The following is a 23,782-nucleotide window of genomic DNA, read 5'->3' as shown; positions in this document are numbered from 1 at the left end:
TAGAATTCTTAGCAATTTGTTCTCCTATTTTTAATGGAACTACTCAAGACAATATCCTCACTCATGAGACACTCACAAACACACTTACAATAGATTAAATGTTGGAGCATCTATGTTGGTCCTCTTTTATCTACAAAACTTTAGCTTATTCTTTACACTGTTATGATGTTTTATAATGCAACCTGATCAAAATCAGCAGTCACTGTGTTGGTTATGAAAATATATTTCAGATATCTAGCCTTCCCTTATTAACTGTGAGGGAACACACACACACACACACACACATATATATATATTATGTATATACACATACATGCATGCATGCAACTCTACCACATGTTCCTAGGAAGTAAGCCTCTATTGCTACTTGCTTATTTCTTCTTTCAACAACTGGATGGTTATATTTTGAGAAGACAGATATTTTGTGAAGATACATACACCTTCCCATGTCATCTGAAACTCAACAGCTTGCATGTCTATCTCTGCATGCCTACTCAATGTGTGGTTTTTGCCCAGTGTGGGAGAGATGTTTGTGAATGGGCCAAGAAATATGCAAACTCAGTAGTCAGGAAGAAATTCTGGCAGATTAAAGCATTTGCAAGACTGTATCCAAGGTAGCTATAAATTTCTCTAAAGAACAACAGGGCTGAGAAAAATTTAAAAATTAGATCCAGATAAGAAAGGAAGCTCATGTAAAATTGTGCATAAGAGGTACAGTATAAACAACTGCTACAACTCTGCAGTCAGCTTAAAAATCCTCAGTTTTGCTAGGAGAAAGCCCTTGCGTTGGGAGTAGTGGTTAGCGTCTAGGATCTAAGCACCTGAAGCTTACACCTAGATTATGTCCCCATGTTTTGGGAAAATGCTCTCTCCTTCCTTTCCCCTCTGTGCCTCCTGTCATCACTTCCCTGATTTTCAGAGTCAGACTGTTTTTATTCTTTGGCTTGGAGGCAGAGGGTGAAGACTCAATATGATAGAAAGGAGATTACAAAACATTCAATCCAAGATCTTTTTTTGATGAATGATATACATCTATGTAGGCTAAGGTATGTTGTGGTAATAAGCATTCTCAAAATCTCAGTGGCTCAAAGCGAAAAAAGATTTATATCTCATTCCTACCTTATTGTTAATATAGAATTGGGGGTTAGGGAGGGGCAGCTCACTGTCGTCACTAAGGGGCCCAAGGAAGCAGAGCTGAGGGGACATGGGAACTAACACACTAGCACTTAGCTCACATATGACTGGCCAAAATTAGTGATATATCCATGCCTAACATTAAAGAGTGCAAGGAAATACAATCCTACCATAAGACAGAACAGGAGAACCAGAAGATATATAAGCAGTCCTACTGGCCACTACAAATGAGAATCCAGAAATCCAGAGAATTTAAAGCAGTGCATTCTGAGGTATGCACTTTTTTCTTTCCTTTCATTTACCATTTTTGTTTTTTAAAGGAGATATATGTTTGGTGGATATGAGTAACGTGATATAGGTTCCTCAAGCCACCCCAAATCCTCAGAATGCTCGTTTCCCAAACGTTACCCTCAAAAGGCCCAATTACAATTGTCTGTACACAAAAAGTGATCGAAATAGTCACAACAGTTGACTATTCACAATAGAACAGTCACAATTTTAGAAGCCTCCAGCCTACATCAAGCATTAGTCACAATAAAAAGGTTAGACCATTACTCATACGACTTAAATTTTCTAAATGAAAGATGGCATGATCATAAGGCAAAGAATATTTTATATTAAATGGAAGTTTTAAATTTCACAAAGAAACTATCAGAATCATTTCTTTCCTGAACAAATATGAATTTTCTGATCTGTAATTCCCTTTCTAAAAATACTAATTTCAATTTATTTTCCAATGACACTGATCAATTTTATTTTCATAAATATATAGGGAGGTGCATTTACAATGAAAAACATAAAATGTGTTTTGTTGAATGATTCAAGATGAGACTTATTCAGACTGATCATAAAGTTCATGTTGCCCCAAGACCTAACTCACTTCCTATACAAAAGATATAAATCAGAATTATCATCAATGTTTACATGTATGATTCAACAGCCAGTAGTAGGCTTTTGGATAGTATGGCGAGGTAGAATTGTCATTACCTACTTCAGTAATATATCTCTCATCACTCACTTTTTCTACACCTTCTTTCAGCCTTCTTTAAGAGAATTTTGCCTCAACAATCTCAGGATTTTGCCTAGGCAATCTCAGTTACTTCCATCTCTTACAGAGAACGTAGATGTGGTTAGCTGCCTTTCTCATTAGACGTTGCTTTAAAAAAAAAAAATTACTCCTAATAGCCTGTTGTGTATATTGAGTTACTTTTGCTCTTCAAACTTCATTAAGTTCTTGTAAGCCCCAATTAAGTAAAAGAACAGCTAATTAGAACAGTCTGTTTTCAACACACTTAGAACTTTGCAAGGAAGATGATTTCAAGACCTTCTGCCTAACTACCCACCTCTTTTCCCTTGAATCCAAGCCTAAAGTATTTGAGACTAGACAGTAAATTCATTCCCATTTAAGTAAATCAAACTAGTCTTGCTGTGATTCACCTTTGTACCATGAAGACTATAGGAAGTTATTTATTTTGGAAATATCCTCTACAGCTAGAGAAAATCTAGAGCAGGCAGGAACATGGCATACATTCATTAAGATTTAAACTGGATCAAAACTATTACAAGTGAAAAAGGTAAGGGGAAAAAATTCAAAACACTGATACGACTTTAGATACTTCATTTGACTGAATTTCCAAATATTTTTTAATCTAATTTCAGCAGCTAACAATTATCACTAACTTAATTAATAATAGAAAATACTAATACAGACTGTCATAGGTACTTAACAAATGCTTGGTGAAGAAACAAAAAAAGACCTTCATCTATACATGGCAATATGACTGGGGCCTAGACAGCATGGAAAGATGTTTTAGAAAAATATTTAACTATAGAAGAAATCAACATGTGCTAAAGTTGTCCACTGAACAAAAATATTTCTTTTTTTCTTTCTTTCTTTTTTTTTTTTTTTTGTGACAGAGTTTCGCTCTTGTTGCCCAGGCTGGAGTGCAATGCCACGATCTCGGCTCACTGCAACCTCCGCCTCCTGATTTCAAGTGATTGTTCTGCCTCAGCCTTCTCGAGTAGCTGGGTTTACAGGCACCTGCCACCATGCCCGGCTAATTTTGTATTGTTAGTAGAGAGGGGGTTTCTCCATGTTGGTCAGGCTGGTCTCAAACCCCCAACCTCAGGGGATCTGCCTGCCTCGGCCTCCCAAAGTGCTAGGATTACAGGCGTGAGCCACTGCGCCCAGCAAGCAAAATATATATTTCAAATAAAAAGAAGTTGAAGTCTATGTTGTATTATGATTGTTAGTTATATCCCATAGACTTATTTTGGTGTATATAGAGATGTAGATTATTGTGCTTAAAATTAAAGTTTTAAGCTTTCAAGCAAAGTTCAATTACTGTTAAAAAAAAATAAAGAAAAAAAGACAGCCATTGTTTTGGACTATGTATTGATAGTCCCAATTGCCTTCTTCATATATTCATTCTATAACACTTATAAATATGCATATTACCTAATCTGGAGCCATAACAGAGATCAATGTGAAATTATTGCAGCTAATTTGCTAAAACTTTGAAGTTTGCAAAGACTTGCTTTTCCAAATATAATCCCAACACTTTCACTCAATTGTAGCCTAATATACCTACATGAATAGAACAGAGACAGTCTGGGTACACAATCCCAGTTTATCTTAGGCTGCAGATGGTAGGGAGTTTCTGTTTCTGCAGTTAAAATAAAATGTTTGGCAATTATAAATTACAGCTGTGCTGTACTTCCCAATTAAAATTATTTGTTTGCCCTCTCAAAATATGCATATGTCCATTGAAGAAGTTACAACCAGATAATGTGAATGTCTTTTTTCAGATGGTGCCACTGAAAACCATCAGGAAGCCGGCAGCCTATATTTCGTGCATGTCCTATGCTACACTAGGTACCAGAATACATGAAGAATTAAAAACCAAACCAAAACAAAATGAACGAGAAAAAGCACTGCCCAACCATTCACTGAATTCAGTCTAGAGGGAGAGACGTAAGCCAAGTAATTAAAAGACATGAGACGAATAATAAGCAAGGTTAAGAGCCAAATGTGATGGGAGTCCAGAGAACAGAGTAACTTATCTGCACTGGAGATTCCAAGAAGGCTCAGAGAGAAGCTGACCCATGGACTGGGGCTTAAATAGAGACAGCAGTGGGATTTGAAGAGACGCATTCCTTGATCAAAGAATTGCTTATGCAAATGCCCAACGTGAAGAGGGAATATGACTTATCTGGGTAGTCTGGGTGCATAAAGGGGCCATACTGAGGTCAGGCTACGAAAGGGGTCTGGAATTCCATGGAGACTTCGAGACTACACTGTAGGCAAAGAATGGAAATCTGAAATAACCAGAGCTGACTCCTGGAAACTATTATGGTGGCAGAAAAAGCTTTTTCTTACATTAAGGAGAAAAAAGAAAAGTAAGGATGGTGGGGTCTTCTGAATTATTAAAAGCAATAAAAATGATGTGTAAATTTATCACCAAATAATATATTAGGTAACTACAGAATAAAATACATTATCATTCAAACAAGTACTGTGCAAAGTTACATCTTTTTTTTTTTTTTTTTAGGGACCAGATGACAATGTAATTTGGATACCAGTGGGTAGGCATCATTTACTTTTATCCTTCACAAGCATGTGGCCATGATTTATGATAACAGCATGGGCCCACCTGGCCAGATCTATTCTAGGAATTAATTATGGCACTACTTAAGATTGATATGTCTTCAAACTAACTCTCCAAAATAATTTTTAATGCAATCGATGTAATCTTAAACCACATGTATCAAAAAATAGCCATAAATATGTCATTTTGTATAAGGATAAACAGTAGACTCTTTCTAAAACACTTTAAAATACAATTAAAACCCCAAATTTTTCCTTTAATTTAAATTACTCCAAAAGTAAATTTCAATGACTTACCATAAAACTTTAATTTTATTCACCAGTGATACTTATTTACCTGAGAGAAACTGCATGTGGCCCATATAGCTCTCTAACTGCTGACAAATCAGCTTCCAGTTGTGGGTGCTTGTGCAGTTCCCCATCATAGTTCACCTGATGAAAAGGGATAATTTAAAAGTGTCTCAGAAGTGAAGAGAATCAAAAACTTAGGCAACCTTTTGAGACAGGTCTCCCTGTGCGTTTTGCCATGGGCATTTTTAGCTTCATTAAAGTAATATATTCACTAATATCCTTAGGTTCACATATGACTAGAAAAATTGATTACGGTTGGAACTTAAAGTTAGTTTATATTAATACAAAGAAAAAGCAAATGTAAAAAACTAGTGAAGTGTCTGGCAGATAATCTAAAAAACTTCTAGAATGAACATCAAGACTTAAGAAAAGCATTTACTTCCCCTCTGTAAGAATTAGTTGTGCAAACAAAAATCAAACAGGAATGATTTTGCGTAATGTTAAAATGTTATACGGGTAAAGGAATCATTTCGTTGGGAAAACTATCTCATTGCTGGAAAAGCATTCCTGGAGACAGGAAAACCCGTTTTATTACATCCATCTCTCTGTAGCCTTGCACATGCTTGACTGACAAATTACTGATTTTTCATTCTGAATAAATAAATTCACTTGCATTCTTTTACATAATTTTGGCTTTAATGTCCTTCTTTAACATATTACCCTCCCATTATACTATCCAACTCATAAAGCACATTTGCTCAAGGAGTTTATAGAAACAGAACCACATATTATACAGCCACACCCTAAAATCAATTGCTCAGTTTTAAATTTTAACATTATTCTGAAAAATTCTGATGAGTTCTTTTATATATGTGGCTAGGCTATTCTCATATATTTAAATTACGATGATTCTTCATAACAATTTTTCAACACCAAGAATTCAATGGCAGTGAATACAAATAAACAAATGATGAAGATGCTCAGTAATTTGGGCCCATCAAATTTAATAAAGGTTAACCAGCTTCTATTTAAAACTAACAATATACACTTTTATTACAAGTGTCATTATCTCAGAATAGTGACCGAACACAACATGCTTAAGAAATTCACGTCAAAAGCATAATAAAATACTATCTGCAAAATTTCTGTAATGAATTAAGATGACTTCAACGTAAATAAATGATTACAATTAAAAGGACTGCAGGGGAACCTTAATTTCTAAAAATAGGTAGAAAATGTACAAAGATAAATTATATAGATTTTCTAGTTAGTTACAGAACCCTGAACAACACACAGGTCCCTTAACTCTCAGGCACAGATTACCACTAGGACAACATGGCTATTAGAACTTTAGGACTAGGTATTTGGAAGACCAAGTTTCCTTACCTGCCCTCCGTAATAAAATTCTTCAGAATCATTGTCACCTTCAGAATCTTCCTCCACTGTACTATTCTGTCTTGACTCCTTAAAATAATAAAGAAAACAATTTAATGGTCAAATTATTTTACCTTTCTAAAATAGCAAGTGACTATAATAGGCAGGTCTTGAGCATATATTATGGATTTTATATATAAAACATTCTTGGTGCAGTAAAATCCCAAAACAAAAGGTAGTGGGAGAATGGCTTTGTAAGTGTATTCAGCAGCACATCTGTTTTAAAAGTTCTCTTTCACTGATTTTATAGGAAATGCACAATTCAATATTTGATGTATATTAAAAACTTATGTATAATCAATTATACCTTCAGTTTTGCTCTGATAAAACATTTGGCAAGCTTATACTAATTCAATTGTATTAAAAACCTCCTCAGCATTATTTGTCCCAGGCTGTTCTCACTTCCCCTGCCAACTCTAAACAATGGTATGAAAAAAAGAAACTTTAAATGCACTAATATATAATCAAATTATGAAAATAAATATGAAACATATTATGAGAATTTTGATATACAGAAATTATTTGTTTCAGAATTTAGATTTCAAAAGGGTATTTAATTTAATATGCTTCAACTTGAAGTTTGAGTTTCTAATTAACTGAGCCACATGTGCCATGTGTCTGAAGTACAAACAATGAAAATTCATGGGGGTATTCCTATCACTGGCCCTATTAACACAGGAGAAATGTAGGTATTTGGACACAGGAATCCATTCATCCAGTGTTTTGTAACCATCCCGAAACTTCTACACTGAATTTCAAGTTCTTAAGGAAAACAAACAAACAAAAAAATATGCAAAAGGAAATTTGGGTTTTATAAGATTCTAACCATTTCTAGTTTCAGCAATCCTTTTGTTCAACCAATAATTCTCAATGTGGATAAAGAAGGGAACAATGAATGGGGCAACACTAACAGGAAGAGGCAGGTTGGATCAAATGCATAATTTTGAAAGCAAAGAATTGCTGGTCCCATTGCACTCATTTTGTTTGTTTAATATCCTGATATTTATTTATAGATTCAAGTAAAGTCTTTGGAAACGGAGAGAAAAGATGAGTTTGTGTTTTTAAATACTGACAGAAAATAAGACTATGTACAACCTCAGTGTTACTTTGGCTAAAGAAATCATCTTTTAAAATTTTAAGGATCTCATCAAAATTACATATAGCCATGTGCTATATATGTATCAGTTACATAATGTTCCTCAGCTAATTACAGTGCTTGATGAAAGAATACAGAATAAATTAAGCTTTATATACATTTTATTTAGATTTAAACCAGACATTTCTTTCTATGATTTTAAACGGAACTTTCTTCTCAGAGTTAATTTTAGGCCACTTCCTACCATACCAAACACCCCTGAGCCATTAGCTTGAGTTTCATTCACCATATACCATTTTAGTCTCACTAATGATGCTATTAACTATAAATACCCAGTAAATTTTAAATATATCTATACTGTTCCAAGAAAATAAAAAATATAATTTACATACCTCCCCATTTTCCTTTTGTAATTTTGATTTTATTGATAAGCAACAGTTAATGTCATTCGTTTTTCTTAATTCTGAAAGAAAGTTATAATTAAAAAAATATTATGGTACTTAGTATGCTATTTACCAAGCATTCATAAGTTTTGGTATAAAACCACCCTTTAGGTGATTCCATCTTCTTTGAAAAAGAATTAAGGGATATTTTGAAATCATGTCATGTTGAAGAGTTACACAATACGCAAGCTATTCTGATTTTTCACTGTGCAGAAAGATGTGATTAAACTAAACCACCACTTTACAAATTCCTTCAGCTCTCACTCTATATTTCATGGTACCTTCATTGCTGTAAGTGTGGTTTTAAAATATTCAGTCTGTCACTATGTAGGAAAATATTTTTACAACAGCAGTGTCAGCATAATACAGAGAATTTTTTTACAACTACTTTAAATTTATGCATTTACAAAATTGTTAAAAAATATACTTTAGATAGAAAATTTGTATGGAGACTGGATTTATAGATATGGAAGATAAATACCTGTTACTGGCTAAATGAAACAAGCAAACAAACAAACAAGGATAATGCAATTTAAAAAAGTAACCTAGTATAAAAAATACTACTACTATTACCTGTTGCTATTCTATGAAAAATTACTGGTATTGGCTCTGTGGTAACTAGCACATCTTCATCATTCTCTGAACTTGACACATATGTATTATCTGCAAAAAAAAAAAAAAAGATAATTAAAGGCATAAGTTTAAAAAATACATCCTTTACAAAAATAATAGCTAATTTATATGCATATCACTTTAGTTCCAACTCTCATAAAGCACACACTACTGTTTGATTACACTCAAAAAATATGATAAAGTAAATTGCAAATTTATGTGTGAAATAATTGTAAATAGTCTCTTTAAAGACATTTGTATCTCCTGGTGAAATACAGATTTTCAATAGACTATCCAGGTACATCTCTAATATCCCTTATGGCAATGAATCGTTTGGATGCAACTGGGTGCCTTAACTCACTGGACAGGGTCCTTCCCAATATCAGCGTCTACTATAGGAAGCAGGGTTAGTGAGTGCAGAGAGAAAACTAAAGAAGAGCATTTGTTGCAATAAAAAAAAATTTATTAGTGGGCCAGGCGCAGTGGCTCACACCTGTAGTCCCAGCTCTTTGGGAGGCCTAGGCAGGCGGGTCACTCAAGGTCAGGAGTTTGACACCAGCCTGGCCAACATGGTGAAACCCCCATTTCTAAAATAAAAAATAAAAATAAGGAAAGATTCATTATCAAATCATTCAAAAATTTGAGCTGAAGACTTTGTTGTAAATCATACCTTCCATATTGCTCTAATACATATTTTTAAATTGATAAAGTCTCATAATTATCATTCTTCCATGAATTAAATTAGCTACATGCATTATACAAGTTGAGTGCACAAAACACTAAATTAGTCCACAGGGTCCTTAAATTTCTTATTCACTATTTGTTTCCTCTTTAAAAAAATAACACTTTTATGAGTTTAGCACTCTTTCCCTAATGAATACAGGTCTCCAAGTATATGGTAATACAATTCTTAGGTATTTATTTTTCTTTGCCCATTGATGATTGCAAGGCATCTCTCAGAAGAGCTTTTTCACCCACACTTCATCAATTCATTAATAATGGTCCTATAATGCACCCATCAATGACCTACTAAATAGTATAAAATAACACAAACACATAATAGAAGAATGGATCAATTTCTGCTAGGAGAAATTAGTTGTTCTTATGACACAGGGAATGCACATTAAAAGATATTTTTGAGTCCAGTTTTCATAATATTGTGTCGGTACAATGAGAACACAATTTTTAATTAATACATCTCTAAGTCATTATTTCCAAAGAAACATCTGTAGCATTCTTAGACTCAAGTAATGAGTGAATGATAGTGATCTGTATGTACAGGTTAGCTGCAAAAGATTCTCAACAGACCTGAGGCTTTAACAGTCAGGGAGCTAAGCAAGAGTGGATATGAATTAGATTTGAGACAAAAGATGTTTGCCTCATTATTTGGATTAGTGCAATCACAAATTTTGCTTTATTTAGTTTTCCAATATTTTCATGGAGGATGTGAGGTTTTCATGCTTATCGAGTGGGACCACAGATTAAGAAACTGGTTTAATATAAACTTAATTATTATCTCATTAGTTGAGACTTTGATTACTTATCTAGAGTCTCTTCTGCCAGTAACCTCATACTTTCAGTAAGTATCAAAAATGCCTATTAGAGTCAATTTTTTTTTTATTATGTCTTAAACCCTCACTCAGAGTCTCACTGATTTGAAGTCGGTTGCTACGTAATATAAAACCTAATTATCTGTTTTCCCTGTGCACAATAGATTCCCTAGAGCTAACATTTAGGAGAAAAAGAGTATTCGAAGGCAGCATTAGAACAACAGAAGCAAAAGCCGGCCACCAAGTAGAAGGGAAGATCCAGAAGAATGCATCAGATGGATAGCATCATGCTATCACAGTATCATGGAATGACAAAGATTTTACTAAAACACCAAGAGGCAAGTAAATTAAGACATTATGTTTAAGAAAACAGGGGAGTGAATAACTAATAGAAAGGATTTTCTATCAAAATGGCTTACATAAAGTGTCAACATTGGGAGACAGTGAGATTTGATTCAAGAGAATATAATTTGGTAAATATAAGTTGCACAGGCTAGACAGCACTATGCCTTCAAACACATTTTCTGAAAGATTTTGTATAGTTTGTATTTTGATTAGTGTTCCGGCATTAGAATACATGTAATTTCTTATTTTGGCTTAATTTGCCCCAAATAAAAAGGTTTCCAGGTTTTATGACATTATTTATTAAATTGCCATTATTACATAATAGGCTGGATCAGATCACAGAGATAGACCCAATTCATGATCAGAAACATAGAACAGGAAAGAAAGCACATCAAATCTAGAAACTGGTTCAATTATTTGAAAGAATTCACTTCACTCTGAATTCAAAGCACTCTGTTCTCTTTTTGGAAGATTTTTGATCGTTAATTTGATCTCCTTACTGATTATTGGCCTGTTTTGTTTTTTTTTTTATGATTCAGTCTTGATAGGTTGCATGTCTCTAGGAATTTATCTATTTCTTCTACTTTACCCATTTTAGCAATCCTTTTGAGATCCAGAGGAAATGGAACCAGTATCTTGAAGCGGTATCTCCACCACCATGTTCATTGTGGCATTATTCACAATAGCTAAGAAGTGGAAACAACTTAAGTGTTCATCAATGGATGGTTGCATAAAGAAACTGAGGTACACACATACAACAGAATATTACATTCAGCAACTGAAAAAGAATGAAATCCTGCCATCTGAAACAACATGGATGAACATGGAGGACGTTATGCCAAGTGAAATAAGCCAGACAACACAGAAAGATAAATACTGCATGATTTCACTTCTATATGGAATCTAAATAAGTTCAACTAGTATAAGCAGAGAATAAGAACAATGGTGGCCAGGGTTTGGGGGACACAGCGAGATGTTAGCTAAAGGGTACAAACTTTCAGTTAAAGCTATAAAATGAACAAGTTCTGGGGCCTAATGTATAACATGGGTGGTGATGGATATGTTAATTAATTTGATCGTGGCAATCACTACACATGTATACATATATCAAATAATCATGTTGTATACCTTGAATATATTCAATCTTTATTTGACAATTAAATATTTTAAGATTTAGAAAAATCTAGACATTACTGCCAACTAGCTATTGATCTCCTTTAGCCTAAGCCACAGTTTTAGCTATAAAATGAGAGGTTTCATCATGATCTTTGATGATCACCCCATCTGTATGAATCCATTCTGTTGGCTCTTTGTTGTTGCTTAATTACTTCTAAATCTTCCTCAAATTATTTTGATATTTGTAAAAATAACATATTTGTTTAGAGGAGAATGAGGAGCGTAAAAAGGGTTAAAGAAAGGACTTAAAGTAACAGAATGAGTCAGTGACAGAATAAGAATGGGATGTATCTCAAAATAATAAGAGCTATTTATGACAAACCCACAGCCAATATCATACTGAATGGCCAAAAACTGGAAGCATTCCCTTTGAAAACTGGCACAAGACAGGGATGCCCTCTCTCACCACTCCTATTCAACATAGCATTGGAAGTTCTGGCCAGGGCAATCAAGCAGGAGAAAGAAATAAAGGGTATTCAATTAGGAAAAGAGGAAGTCAAATTGCCCCTGTTTGAAGATGACATGATTGTATATCTAGAAAACCCCATCATCTCAGCCTAAAATCTCCTTAAGCTGATAAGCAACTTCAGCAAAGTCTCAGGATACAAAATCAATGTGCAAAAATCACAAGCATTCTTTGTTTTTTTTTTTTTTTTTGAGACGGAGTCTTTCTCTGTCCCCCAGGCTGGAGTGCACTGGTGCGATCTCGGCTCACTGCAAGCTCCGCCTCCCGGGTTCATGCCATTCTCCTGCCTCAGCCTCCTGAGTAGCTGGGATTACAGGCGCCCGCCACCACGCCCGGCTAATTTTTTGTATTTTTAGTAGAGACGGGGTTTCACCGTGTTAGCCAGGATGGTCTCGATCTCCTGACCTCGTGATCCACCCTCCTCGGCCTCCCAAAGTGCTGGGATTACAGGCTTGAGCCACCGCGCCTGGCCAAAAATCACAAGCATTCTTATACACCAATAACAGACAAACACAGAGCCAAATCATGAGTGAACTCCCATTCACAATTGCTTCAAAGAGAATAAAATACCTAGGAATCCAACTTACAAGGGATGTGAAGGACCTCTTCAGGGAGAACTACAAACCACTGCGGAACAAAATAAAAGAGGATACAAACAAACGGAAGAACATTCCATGCTCGTGGATAGGAAGAATCAATATCGTGAAAATAGCCATACTGCCCAAGGTAGTTTATAGATTCAATGCCATCCCCATCAAGCTATCAATGACTTTCTTCACAGAATTGGAAAAAACTACTTTAAAGTTCATATGGAACCAAAAAAGAACCCGCATTGCCAAGTCAATCCTAAGCAAAAAGCACAAAGCTGGAGGCATCAAGACTACCTGACTTCAAACTATACTACAAGGCTACAGCAACCAAAACAGTATGGTACTGGTACCAAAACAGAGATATAGACCAATGGAACAGAACAGAGCCCTCAGAAATAATACCACACATCTACAACCATCTGATCTTTGACAAACCTGACAAAAATGAAAAATGGGGAAAGGATTCCCTATTTAACAAATGGTGCTGGGAAAACTGGCTAGCCATATGTAGAATGGATCCCTTCCTTACACCTTATGCAAAAATTAATTCAAGATGGATTAAAGACTTACATGTTAGACCTAACACCATAAAAACCATAGAAGAAAACCTAGGCAATACCATTCAGGACATAGGCATGGGCAAGGACTTCATGTCTAAAACACCAAAAGCAATGGCAACAAAACCCAAAATTGACAAATGGGATCTAATTAAACTAAAGAGCTACTGCACAGCAAAAGAAACTACCATCAGAGTGAACAGGCAACCTACAGAATGGGAGAAAGTGTTTGCAATCTACTCATCTGACAAAGGGCTAATATTCAGAATCTACAAAGAACTCAAACAAATTTACAAGAAAAAAACAACCCCATCAACAAATGGGCAAAGGATATGAACAGACACTTCTCAAAAGAAGACATTTATGCAGCCAAAAAACACATGAAAAAATGCTCATCATCACTGGTCATCAGAGAAATGCAAATCAAAACCACAATGAGATACCATCTCACACCAGTTAGAATGGCGATCATTAAAAAGTCAGGAAACATCAAGTGCTGCAGAGGATGTGGAGAAACAGGAACACTTTTACACTGTCGGTGGGACTGTAAACTAATTCAACCACTGTGGAAGATAGTGTGGCAATTCCTCAGGGATCTAGAACTAGAAATACCACCTGACCCAGCCATCCCATTACTGGGTATATACCCAAAGGATTATAAATCATGCTGCTATAAAGACACATGCATACGTATGTTTATTGTGGCACTATTCACAATAGCAAAGACTTGGAACCAACCCAAATGTCCATCAATGATAGACTGGATTAAGAAAATGTGGCACATATACACCATGGAATACTATGTAGCCGTAACAATGATGAGTTCATGTCCTTTGCAGGGACATGGATGAAGCTGGAAACCATCATTCTCAGCAAACTATCGCAAGGACAAAAAAACAAACACCACATGTTCTTACACATAGGTGGGAATTGAACAATGAGAACACTTGGACACAGGAAGGGGAACATCACACACTGGGGCCTGTTGTGGGGTAGAGGGGGAGCGGGGAGGGACAGCATTAGGAGATATACCTAATGCTAAATGACGAGGTAATGGGTGCAGCACACCAACATGGCACATGCATACATATGTAACGAACCTGCACGTTGTGCACATGTACCCTAGAACTTAAAGTATAATAAAATATATGTATGTATGTGTGTGTGTATATATATATATATACATATACATACATATATGAATGTTTTCAAACTCAAATTCCTTCACTGGAATTCTCCGTCTTGACTTCTAAGCTCCCTTTTTTTTTTTTTTTTTTTTTTTTTTTTTCTGAAAACCTCTGAGGACAGTTAGATTTTTAATGTGTATGTTTTATAGAGGACCTACAGATCTTTGTTAAAGCTGTTAACAGCAACATATTTTCTCTTCACTTCTTTAACACTATGCAAAGCATTACCAGAACTTTCATGAACACTTGGGACTTGGGGAGAGATGAATAGAATTGTGGAAAAGTATTTCTTAAACTGTTGCTTTTATTCTGCTCCAAATACAGCATCATTTAAGTCAAGTCATTCCATCCCTCACTGATGTAACTTAAGATAAATAATAATTATAACTCTAAAAAATAATTATATTGATTTCATGTTACATTCTGGATATTTTTGCTGAATTTTCTACATAATTTCACCTCATCCCCTACAGCAGTCAATTATTATCCCTATTTTAAATACTAGGAAACTAAGGCTCAGAGAAATTAAATACTATTAACTAACTATATACTAGTGAGTGGTAAAACTTGAATCTGCCTGAATCCAAAAATCAATGCTTTGTCACTATACCATGTGCTTTTTTAAATACGGAAAGTATTGTCACTAAAAAGTTGCAATACCTTATAAAATATAAATGCTTATTAGGTATAAAAACAATATGTTTTTGGGGCTATAATTTGATATAGACTGTATAGGATTCTAATTCTCACTTAAGAGGTTTATTCACAAGCTATACCTAATGCTCAAGTATATCATGTAGGTCAAGACTCTTTGGACTCACAGGTGCTAGAGGATCCAGAAAGTATCCCTTCATTCCTCTACTAGGGATAAGACAGTCCACTCCCAACAGTAGGTAAGCCTTCCTAATTAAAAGTGGAAAGAGAAAATTAAAGAACTCTGCCATTATAGCAGAGCCAACCTGTGACTTGTAATATACACAACTATTGTGTAATTCATTCTCTGACATTAAAAAAAAACTGTCTTCAGTATAAAATCCACAAAGAAGTACAAGTAAATCAGAAGGCCTCTCTATTTCTTCACTTAATCATGAACAGTCAACATATCATTTAGTATTTCATTTATATACATGCTATTATGTATGCTGACTCAACAAAGGCCCTCTAAATTTTCATTTCACTAAAACTATGAAATAAATTTCAATAGATGGCACAAGTTAATTAATAGATCACAATTATAAAAGGACAAATCTGTTCCTAGGGACATAAGCTAGAATGATGTAATCTTGACTTTGGAGGATAATACTGATATATTTTCATAGAGCAAAGAAAATTTCATATGTTCAAACTTAGATGATTACTTAATAACTGATCCAAATAATCCAAGAAAAGTAGGCGGAGGGAAAGCCTAAGGTATATTATTAGGAGGAATTCATAAATGTAGTATCGAGATTACTGCATTTAGAAATTGAATGCAACATTAAAGAGAGCTATTTGTTTGAAAGAATCTTTTAAATGGGCAAACTATTTGGAAGACAAACCAGCAGAGGGAAGAACAAGAACAAATATGAACAATAAAAATGGGCCAGGAGAAATAACCAGAGGCATGGAAGATTTTTACAATTACGGACCAAATACTATACTTTTGCTAAAAAATTTGGACATTTCACCAACATAGAAACTTTCATTAAGAAGACATATTTTAAAATGACTAAGAAATAGGAAAACAGAAGAGATAATAATCACGACAGAAAAATAAGACAACTGCCCCAGAACCATCCCTAAAAAGCTCAGACAGATTTGTTTGCAAGTTCTAGTAAATGCTCAGAGTTGTTTAATTCCTTCAGCAACTTAAGGTCTTTAATATTAAAGTATATGACAAAACACATAATTCTCATAGATCAACATTGAGTTATTTGCTAATATAATTTGCTACTTTATTGTTTAAAGGAAAAAGTATATATGACACCTCAACAGATGCCAAACAATAGTTTGATAAAGATTTAATATTCATTTTTTTAAAAAAAGCTTGGTAAATGAGAAAAAGAGTAATTTCCTTTCTGAAAACAACTGGAAGCATGCTCACTAATTTTGAGAAAAGGGACAAAGCTGCCAACTTTCATATCTATTATTAAAAATTATTCCAGTGCCAATAAGAACAGGTATAAATGTTGGAAAGGAAGAATAAACACGTAAGTTATAAAACAAGATGTCTACCTAAAAAGTCAAGCATATTAACCAACAACTCTTAGTACAAATAAATGTGGATTAAAATTTAATAACAGGAAAACATTATTATATTAATGTTCACTGTGAAGAAAGCTCCATAAAAATACTAACACTACTTCCCCAGAGGCAACGGGAATCAGAACTGAATTACAGACTTGATTTTATCACCAAACTACATGTTTTAGGAAAATGTTATTTCATACTTACCATCTCTCAGCACACTTCTCTAAGTATGAATTTACTTATAAACTGCCCTGTTCTGCCTTTCATACAGACTGGCATTGAGAATCAAATGAAATTATGTATGTGCAAATACTTGGTATACTGTGCACTGGACAGTGTATTTTGATACACTGGTTACATCAGCCAACTGAAAATTCTGCCCCAGTATTTAAACCAGAATGCACTAATCTCTGTCTTCTGTGATCATTATTTTATTGCAGTGTAACAACCTACTTTCACCAAACAGATTAAATATATATACTTACACTCCTTCCTTTTGGAAATGAAGTTATATTGAAAATTCATTGCAAACTTGCTCCAGTTAGAGAATTCAGTAAAAAGAGCACAAATGATAATCAATACTTTTTTTTAGAATTTCAGTGTTTGTATATTGGCATTTCCAGGTGGGGCTCCCGTAAAGTGAAAAAAAGCCCAAGTAATACCTCTTGGCCACAAGAGGGAGCTAAACACTTGGCCCAATTGATTTACTGAAGGCATCTTCTACCACACATCCTGTGCTACAGATTAATTCACTTAGTGTCTTCAACTTGGGCTTTAATTTGTACTATTATTTCTATTACCTTGACTTAAAGTCCTGTACCTCTCATGGCTGACATCTCTATGATCTGCCTCAGATGAAAAGCACATTAATTTTTATATTTACAATAAATAGTGGGGCTTTTATTTTCATAACATACTTGGCAAACAGCATTAAAAACATGCTACACTATCAGACACGGCTGACTGCACAACCATCTACAAAAAGTATTTTTCTTATAAATACTTCTTGTATGGGTTCTTCCAGTAAAATTTCTCTAGAACACTTTTTGTATTACTATTAAAAATAGGCATAGCCTTAATGAATAACTTCATTGTATAACTGTACAATAGTTTTATAGAATACTATGCTTAAAACATATGGAGAGCATAGCAAAATAATTGTAAGGAAGTTTGTGATTTAAGAAAGTATTTTCAAATGTAACGATCTTATAAAATGGTTAAATGCTTAATGCAAACTGCCGCAGAAAATACTTAAATGCTAAACAAGTAAGTTTCACATTATCTCCATGCCAAACTATGAACTAATTACTATTTTTTAATACTAAAAAGAAAAAATAGATACACACACACACTTAGAAAACTGACTGAAACAAATAAGTGTTACCTATTATTTTTACATTATGAAAGGCCAAATGATGTTCAAAACTAACAATTAGGCCATTGATCTCTTTATTTTAATTGTAATGATGTAAATGTACAGGCTGGAACTATCACAGGGATCTTTAAAGAATTTTTCATTGGGAAATTATTTTGATTCTGCACTGTGTCTCAGAGTAAGACATGTACTTCTTACAGTACATGTAAGCAGAATTCTTCTATAGCTTTAAGAATTCTGTGGGAAGCAGAATTCTTCTATAGCTTTAAGGCTTCCTCTACCAATGTTTCACCACTCGATATATTTATATGCGTTTTACATCTCCAGAAGAAAAAAATATTCAAAGGAACCCTGATATGAATATCTGTAATAAAACGAGAAAAGCATACCTGGGTAATCTTCAGATACATGTACTGAGTAGGATACACTGTTAAAACAAAACAAAAAGGCTCAAGTTACTGCTAAGGTAGGCTTTTATAAAAGACAAACCAAACCCATGTTACCCATTCAGTTATACGATATAAGTATAAACAGGAAACTTCCAAAACAGATTAGAAAACCACTTTTATATCCGCCATAAGAAACTTACAGGTTTTTAAAACATACTTTCCATTAGTCTAAATAGGTCTTAGTCTAGTAGTTTTGAAATATCTTTCTTCCAGCAGGGATATTTCTTTTAGTATAGACAGGTCTTTTATTTCAGCAAGGTCTATTTTTCCTATTACATGATCATTTGTTTTCTTTGCTCAGATTTCATCAAATCATCTTTTCTTACCAAGAAAGTATTTATCTTATTTAGTACAGCACCCAAGAATTTAAACATTTTTAATAGTTTCCCCAAAATATGAAGTACTTTTGATAATGTTGATTTTTTTCTAAAAGTATTAACAAAATATAATGGAAGTATAAGTAATATTATCAATCGTTCATCATGCACACACACACATGTATATATAAACTTTTTTCTATTTTCATAAGGATTGAGTTGTTTCAAAATAATTTTTAAATTATATTTTAACAATTGCACAACTCCCTTCTCAGTAACCCCGCTGCCTCTATGTACTTATCTCATATGACATATGAAAATTGAACATATTTATCTGTTCATTTTTCTATCTCTGTCAACTAGATAGCAAGCCCTATGGGGTTAAGATCTACGTCTATTTATATTTGCAGTGTCATCATTTACTTTGGTGCATGACACACAGCCCATGTTTAACATTCGCTATCTGACTGCATCTGTGAAGCTGCCACCTGCCACAGAAAGGTCAAATTTTAATTTGCGTTCAGCCAATTATCTGCCTGTTAAGACAAAAAAAACTAATTATCTTTAAAGGAACATACAGAAGACAGAATCTACTCAAAGCATCATTCACAGGGTGAATCCAATATAATCAGAAATCACTTAATATAGTACAAATAGAAAAATGTAACCTATTTTCAAGAGAAAAGAAGGTCCAAGTTAGCCCACCATAATGTTAAAACAGTTATCATAAGTATACTTAAGGATGTAAAGGAAAAACCAATCTGAAGAAGACAGAAACAAACAAAAACTGACTATCAGGGACTTATGGGGCACTAGCAAAAGAGCAAACATTTGTATATTAGAGTTTTAGAAGGCTGAAGAAAGATGCAGAAAATATCAAGAAGAGCTGAAAATTTCCCAATTTGAGTGAAAGACAAAGATGTGTTGAATAAAGCAGCTCAGAAAATCTGAAACAGGAAAGCACAAAGCAATTACACTCAGGTACATGCAGTCAAACTGCTTAAAACCAAATGTAAGGAAACATTCTAAAAGAAGTCAGAGAAAAATAAAACGACACATTACACACAAGGAAACAGTGATAAGAACCAATGTTGACTTTTGGGGAGGGGAAGAGACAATTGTCCAGCCAGAATTCTCTATTCAGCCCATATATTATATACACGTATCCACCAAAAACAAACGAAAAATAAAACAACTTTCAGATAAAAGAAAATTGGAAAATTGGTCCCCAGCAGACCTGCAGTATAAGAAGTCCTAAACTAAGCTCTTCTGGATGAATAATACCAGACGGAAAGTCAAAAGAATGAAAAGGACCGAAAACAGTAAATATAAAACACTATTTTTTTTAATGTTTTAAAAATACATTTGACTGTTAAAAAGTAAAATTATAGCACTTCACATACATATGATTACAGCATTGTAACAGGGAGGGGTAGGATGGTCTTAAACAGTTGGAAGGTCCTTGCATATTATGTAAAATGAAGTTGCAAAATCCTTACATATGATGTAAAATGATATATTAACCCTAAATAATAACTATCAGAAAAGTTAAGGAAATATCCCTATAGCATGTACACATACACACACACAAACTGCTTAAAAAGCTAACAGATATATTACACAATAATTCTAAAAATCATTTTGGATCATTTAATCCAAAAGAAAGCAAGAAAGGAGGAACAAAAAACAGAAGGAACAAATAGAAAACAAAAAGTAAATAGAGCCTGAATCTAATCATATCAATAACTGCATTGAATGTTAATGGAATAAGACACACTGAATAAAAGGAAAAGATTACCAGAATAGATAAAAAAGCAAGGTCTATGCTATCTTTAAGAAATCCATATTAAATATAGTGACACATACAGATTTAAAGTAAAGAATGGAAAAGATATACCGTGCAAACAATAAGCATCAGAAGACTGAGGACTAAAGATATAAAGAGATCATTCGTAATGATAAATGTGTCAGTTCATCAGGAAGAAGGCATACCAATCATAAATGTGTATGTACCTAATAACAAAGCTTCATAATATATGAAGCAAAACCTGACAGAAATAGAGGAAAAATGAACAACTCAACAATCATAATTTGAGTAATTAACAGAACCAGACCAAAAAGAAAAAAAAATTAAAGACACAGAATATTTGAAACTGATTTTCATAGAACACTATAACTGCAGAATATCAAGATAGATCATATACTGAGCTATAACACAAATCTCAATAAATTTGAATGAATGGATGAACATGAGTCAGCATAGCTTATACTCTGGGTTCCCTGGCTTATCTTGCCCTTATGACATTTGAGTCCTAAGTCCTTGAAAAGAGTTCCCAACTCCACCAGTCAAATCCCTGGCACGCTGCTCAGTCCTTGGAAAGAGATTAGGCAGAGACAAAAAAAAAAAAAAAAAAAAAACCACAACTGAATAAGTAGATGAGTAGAAAAGAAGTATGATTAGTAATCAGACCAAGTTTGATACATTTTTATTTCATAGAGCAAATTTTTTCAATTTAAAAATAATTTTTTTTAGAGATGAGGTCTTGCTCTGTTGCCCAGGCTGGAGTACAATGGCATAATCATAGCTCACTGTAACCTCAAACTCCTGGGGTCAAGCAACTGCCCCCTGCAGCCTCCTGGGTAGATTGGACAACAGATTTGCACCACCACATACAGCTAATTTATTTTATTTTTGATAGAGACAGGGGTCTCGCTATATTGCCCAGGCTGGTCTCAAACATCTGGCCTCAAGTGATCTTCCTGCCTCAGCCTTCTAAAGCACTGGGATTAAAACCATTAATCCCAGTATTAATTCAAGGAGCACTTTTTGGTAACCTGGTATGAGCCAAACATTGTGTTAACGCCAAGTAAGATTTAAACAGAAAAAAATATATGTATCAGAAGCAACACCTTTGGATGGTTAATTTAGAGGGAACCAGAGAATATGATACATAAATATGACAGACAAAGGAACTTGAACATTTTAAAGCACAGTAGTATTTTTTTTTACTTTTTATATAATATAGACTCACATAAAGTTGAAAAAACTGTACAAAAGTGTCATGTATATTACCCAGTTTCCTCCATTGCTTACATGTTATGTACCTACAGTAGAATACCAAATCCTAGAAATTGACATTAGTGCAAAGTTTGAGTATAGTTCTATGTTATTTTATCACATGTGCATCACATACCCATTACAGCAAACAAAATACAGAATTATTTGATCACACAAAAATTTCCCTTGTGCTACCTTTTTTAGAGACATATCCATCTCCCTTCACCTAAGCATCCTTAAGTCCAACAGCCACTAACCAGTTCCCTAGCTCTAAATTTTTTATCATTTCAAGAATAATATATAAATGGAATCAGAGAGTATGAAGCATAATAGTATTTCCAGGTAGATTAGTATTTTGAACAATGTACTCTGATAGCTAATATTTAGGATAGACTGAAGAGAGATCAGATTAAGATTAGTAGTAAAATATGAGCAAATATCAGTGAAAACGTATGTATTGGGAATAAGAATGCAGGAACAAATGGCAGATGCTGGACCACAGCCAATAGAGCAGCTTTGGAAATCATGGCCCTGAATCAACATGCCAAACATTAGAAAATAAAATATCCATGACAATGGTGCCTCAAACAAGCTGGGGGAAATGTACACTATGACCCCATATGAATTCATTTTCCTGTGATCCATTCCTTTATACTGTCGAATGGTACTATGTAGAAATAAAACTGATGATCAAGGCACCCTTCTGATCTGGCAGTGCTATGTGACAGAAGCTTGGCAATGCCAGAGATTATACAATGCCAGAGATTATACTCAGTACTAAGCTGAATTAATTCCCAACAGCCTACCATCTCAACCAGTGGCAACTGGCTTCATTTTTCATCTAAATCAATGTCTGAATCCAAAACGAGGCCTTAATTCATTCCTTTGTCTACCTTCAGTTAGAGGGCCTGTTGTAGTTCAAGACAGACAAATAGAAGTCCAATGCAGCTTTGAGGCTTACTAGCTGGGAGGCGTAAGAAAAGTTAAACACTCACAGACTCAATCTCTGTTTAGTAAAATGGAAGAATCCATATCTACCTTAAGAGCCTGCTGTGATGATTTAATGACTTAACAGGTGCAAGGACCCCAGGACAATGCCAGACACATAACAGCAGGTGCTGAGTAATTTTAGTCAGCTTCCAGTACAAGCAATTAAAATTTATAGGAGTGAAATTTACATGAATGAGTGTTCTCTGGGGATCTCAATTTGCTAAAAAGTACAATATATTACATTTATCTGAGACCCAAACCAACACTGATTATTTTATTTTATGGTCGTATTGTCCTCATGATATTAGGAAACATTCCCATGTTCGTGAACATACCTAATTTTTCAAATAGAAAATAGCAAACAGAAATCCTGCAAAATGATTCATCAGCCCCTTGTGCGACAGCATTTTCTCAGTGGTATACCAGAAGGAAAATCACCAGGACTGTAAAATCCTAATCAGTTTCACTCTGTGGCTTACAGAGTTCTAAGGGAAACAATCTAGTACAAACAGACATGGATGATTGGCTCAAGGATCTAATGGGTAGTACCAAAAAGATGTGGAAAGAGCAAAGCTTAAGTAGATTGCAGAATACTGTTAGTACGTGCTGTACGTAATAAATACCATGTAGCAGGCAGAAAATATGTCAAGAAGCGTAAGTGAAAGAAGGTGGACATGAGAAGAAAGCAAAATCTAGAGCAAGTTCTGAATTCCTTTTAAAAGTCATACTCATCTTTTGTCCTCATATCCCTGGAGCAAGCTCTGAATTCCTATTCAGAGAAAAAAAAAGCCTTCAGAATTTTGGGATATGCTAACTTAACAATTAATTACATTGAGGTGCTTTGCCAGAGAAACTCAGGTCAGTCAAATATGTGTT

The 23,782-nt window shown here is 34.3% G+C and overlaps 1 protein-coding gene across 2 annotated transcripts in view; it reads right to left on the bottom strand.

The window, feature by feature from the left end:
* Nucleotides 1-23,782, bottom strand: part of PARP8 (poly(ADP-ribose) polymerase family member 8) — a 185,068-nt gene that overhangs the window by 76,333 nt on the left and 84,953 nt on the right. For both annotated transcript variants that reach the window (XM_030815760.1, XM_012507863.2), the window contains 5 exons: nt 18,482-18,519; nt 8,579-8,668; nt 7,955-8,025; nt 6,419-6,496; nt 5,079-5,173 (listed from right to left, as the gene is read on the bottom strand). In XM_030815760.1, coding sequence (XP_030671620.1) covers nt 5,079-5,173; nt 6,419-6,496; nt 7,955-8,025; nt 8,579-8,668; nt 18,482-18,519 — 372 coding nt within the window. The remainder of the gene's footprint in view (nt 1-5,078; nt 5,174-6,418; nt 6,497-7,954; nt 8,026-8,578; nt 8,669-18,481; nt 18,520-23,782) is intronic.

This window comes from Nomascus leucogenys, chromosome 7b (assembly GCF_006542625.1).
Source record: "Nomascus leucogenys isolate Asia chromosome 7b, Asia_NLE_v1, whole genome shotgun sequence".
Taxonomy (NCBI): Eukaryota; Metazoa; Chordata; class Mammalia; order Primates; family Hylobatidae; genus Nomascus; species Nomascus leucogenys.
This window is presented reverse-complemented; position numbering and strand designations above follow the sequence as displayed.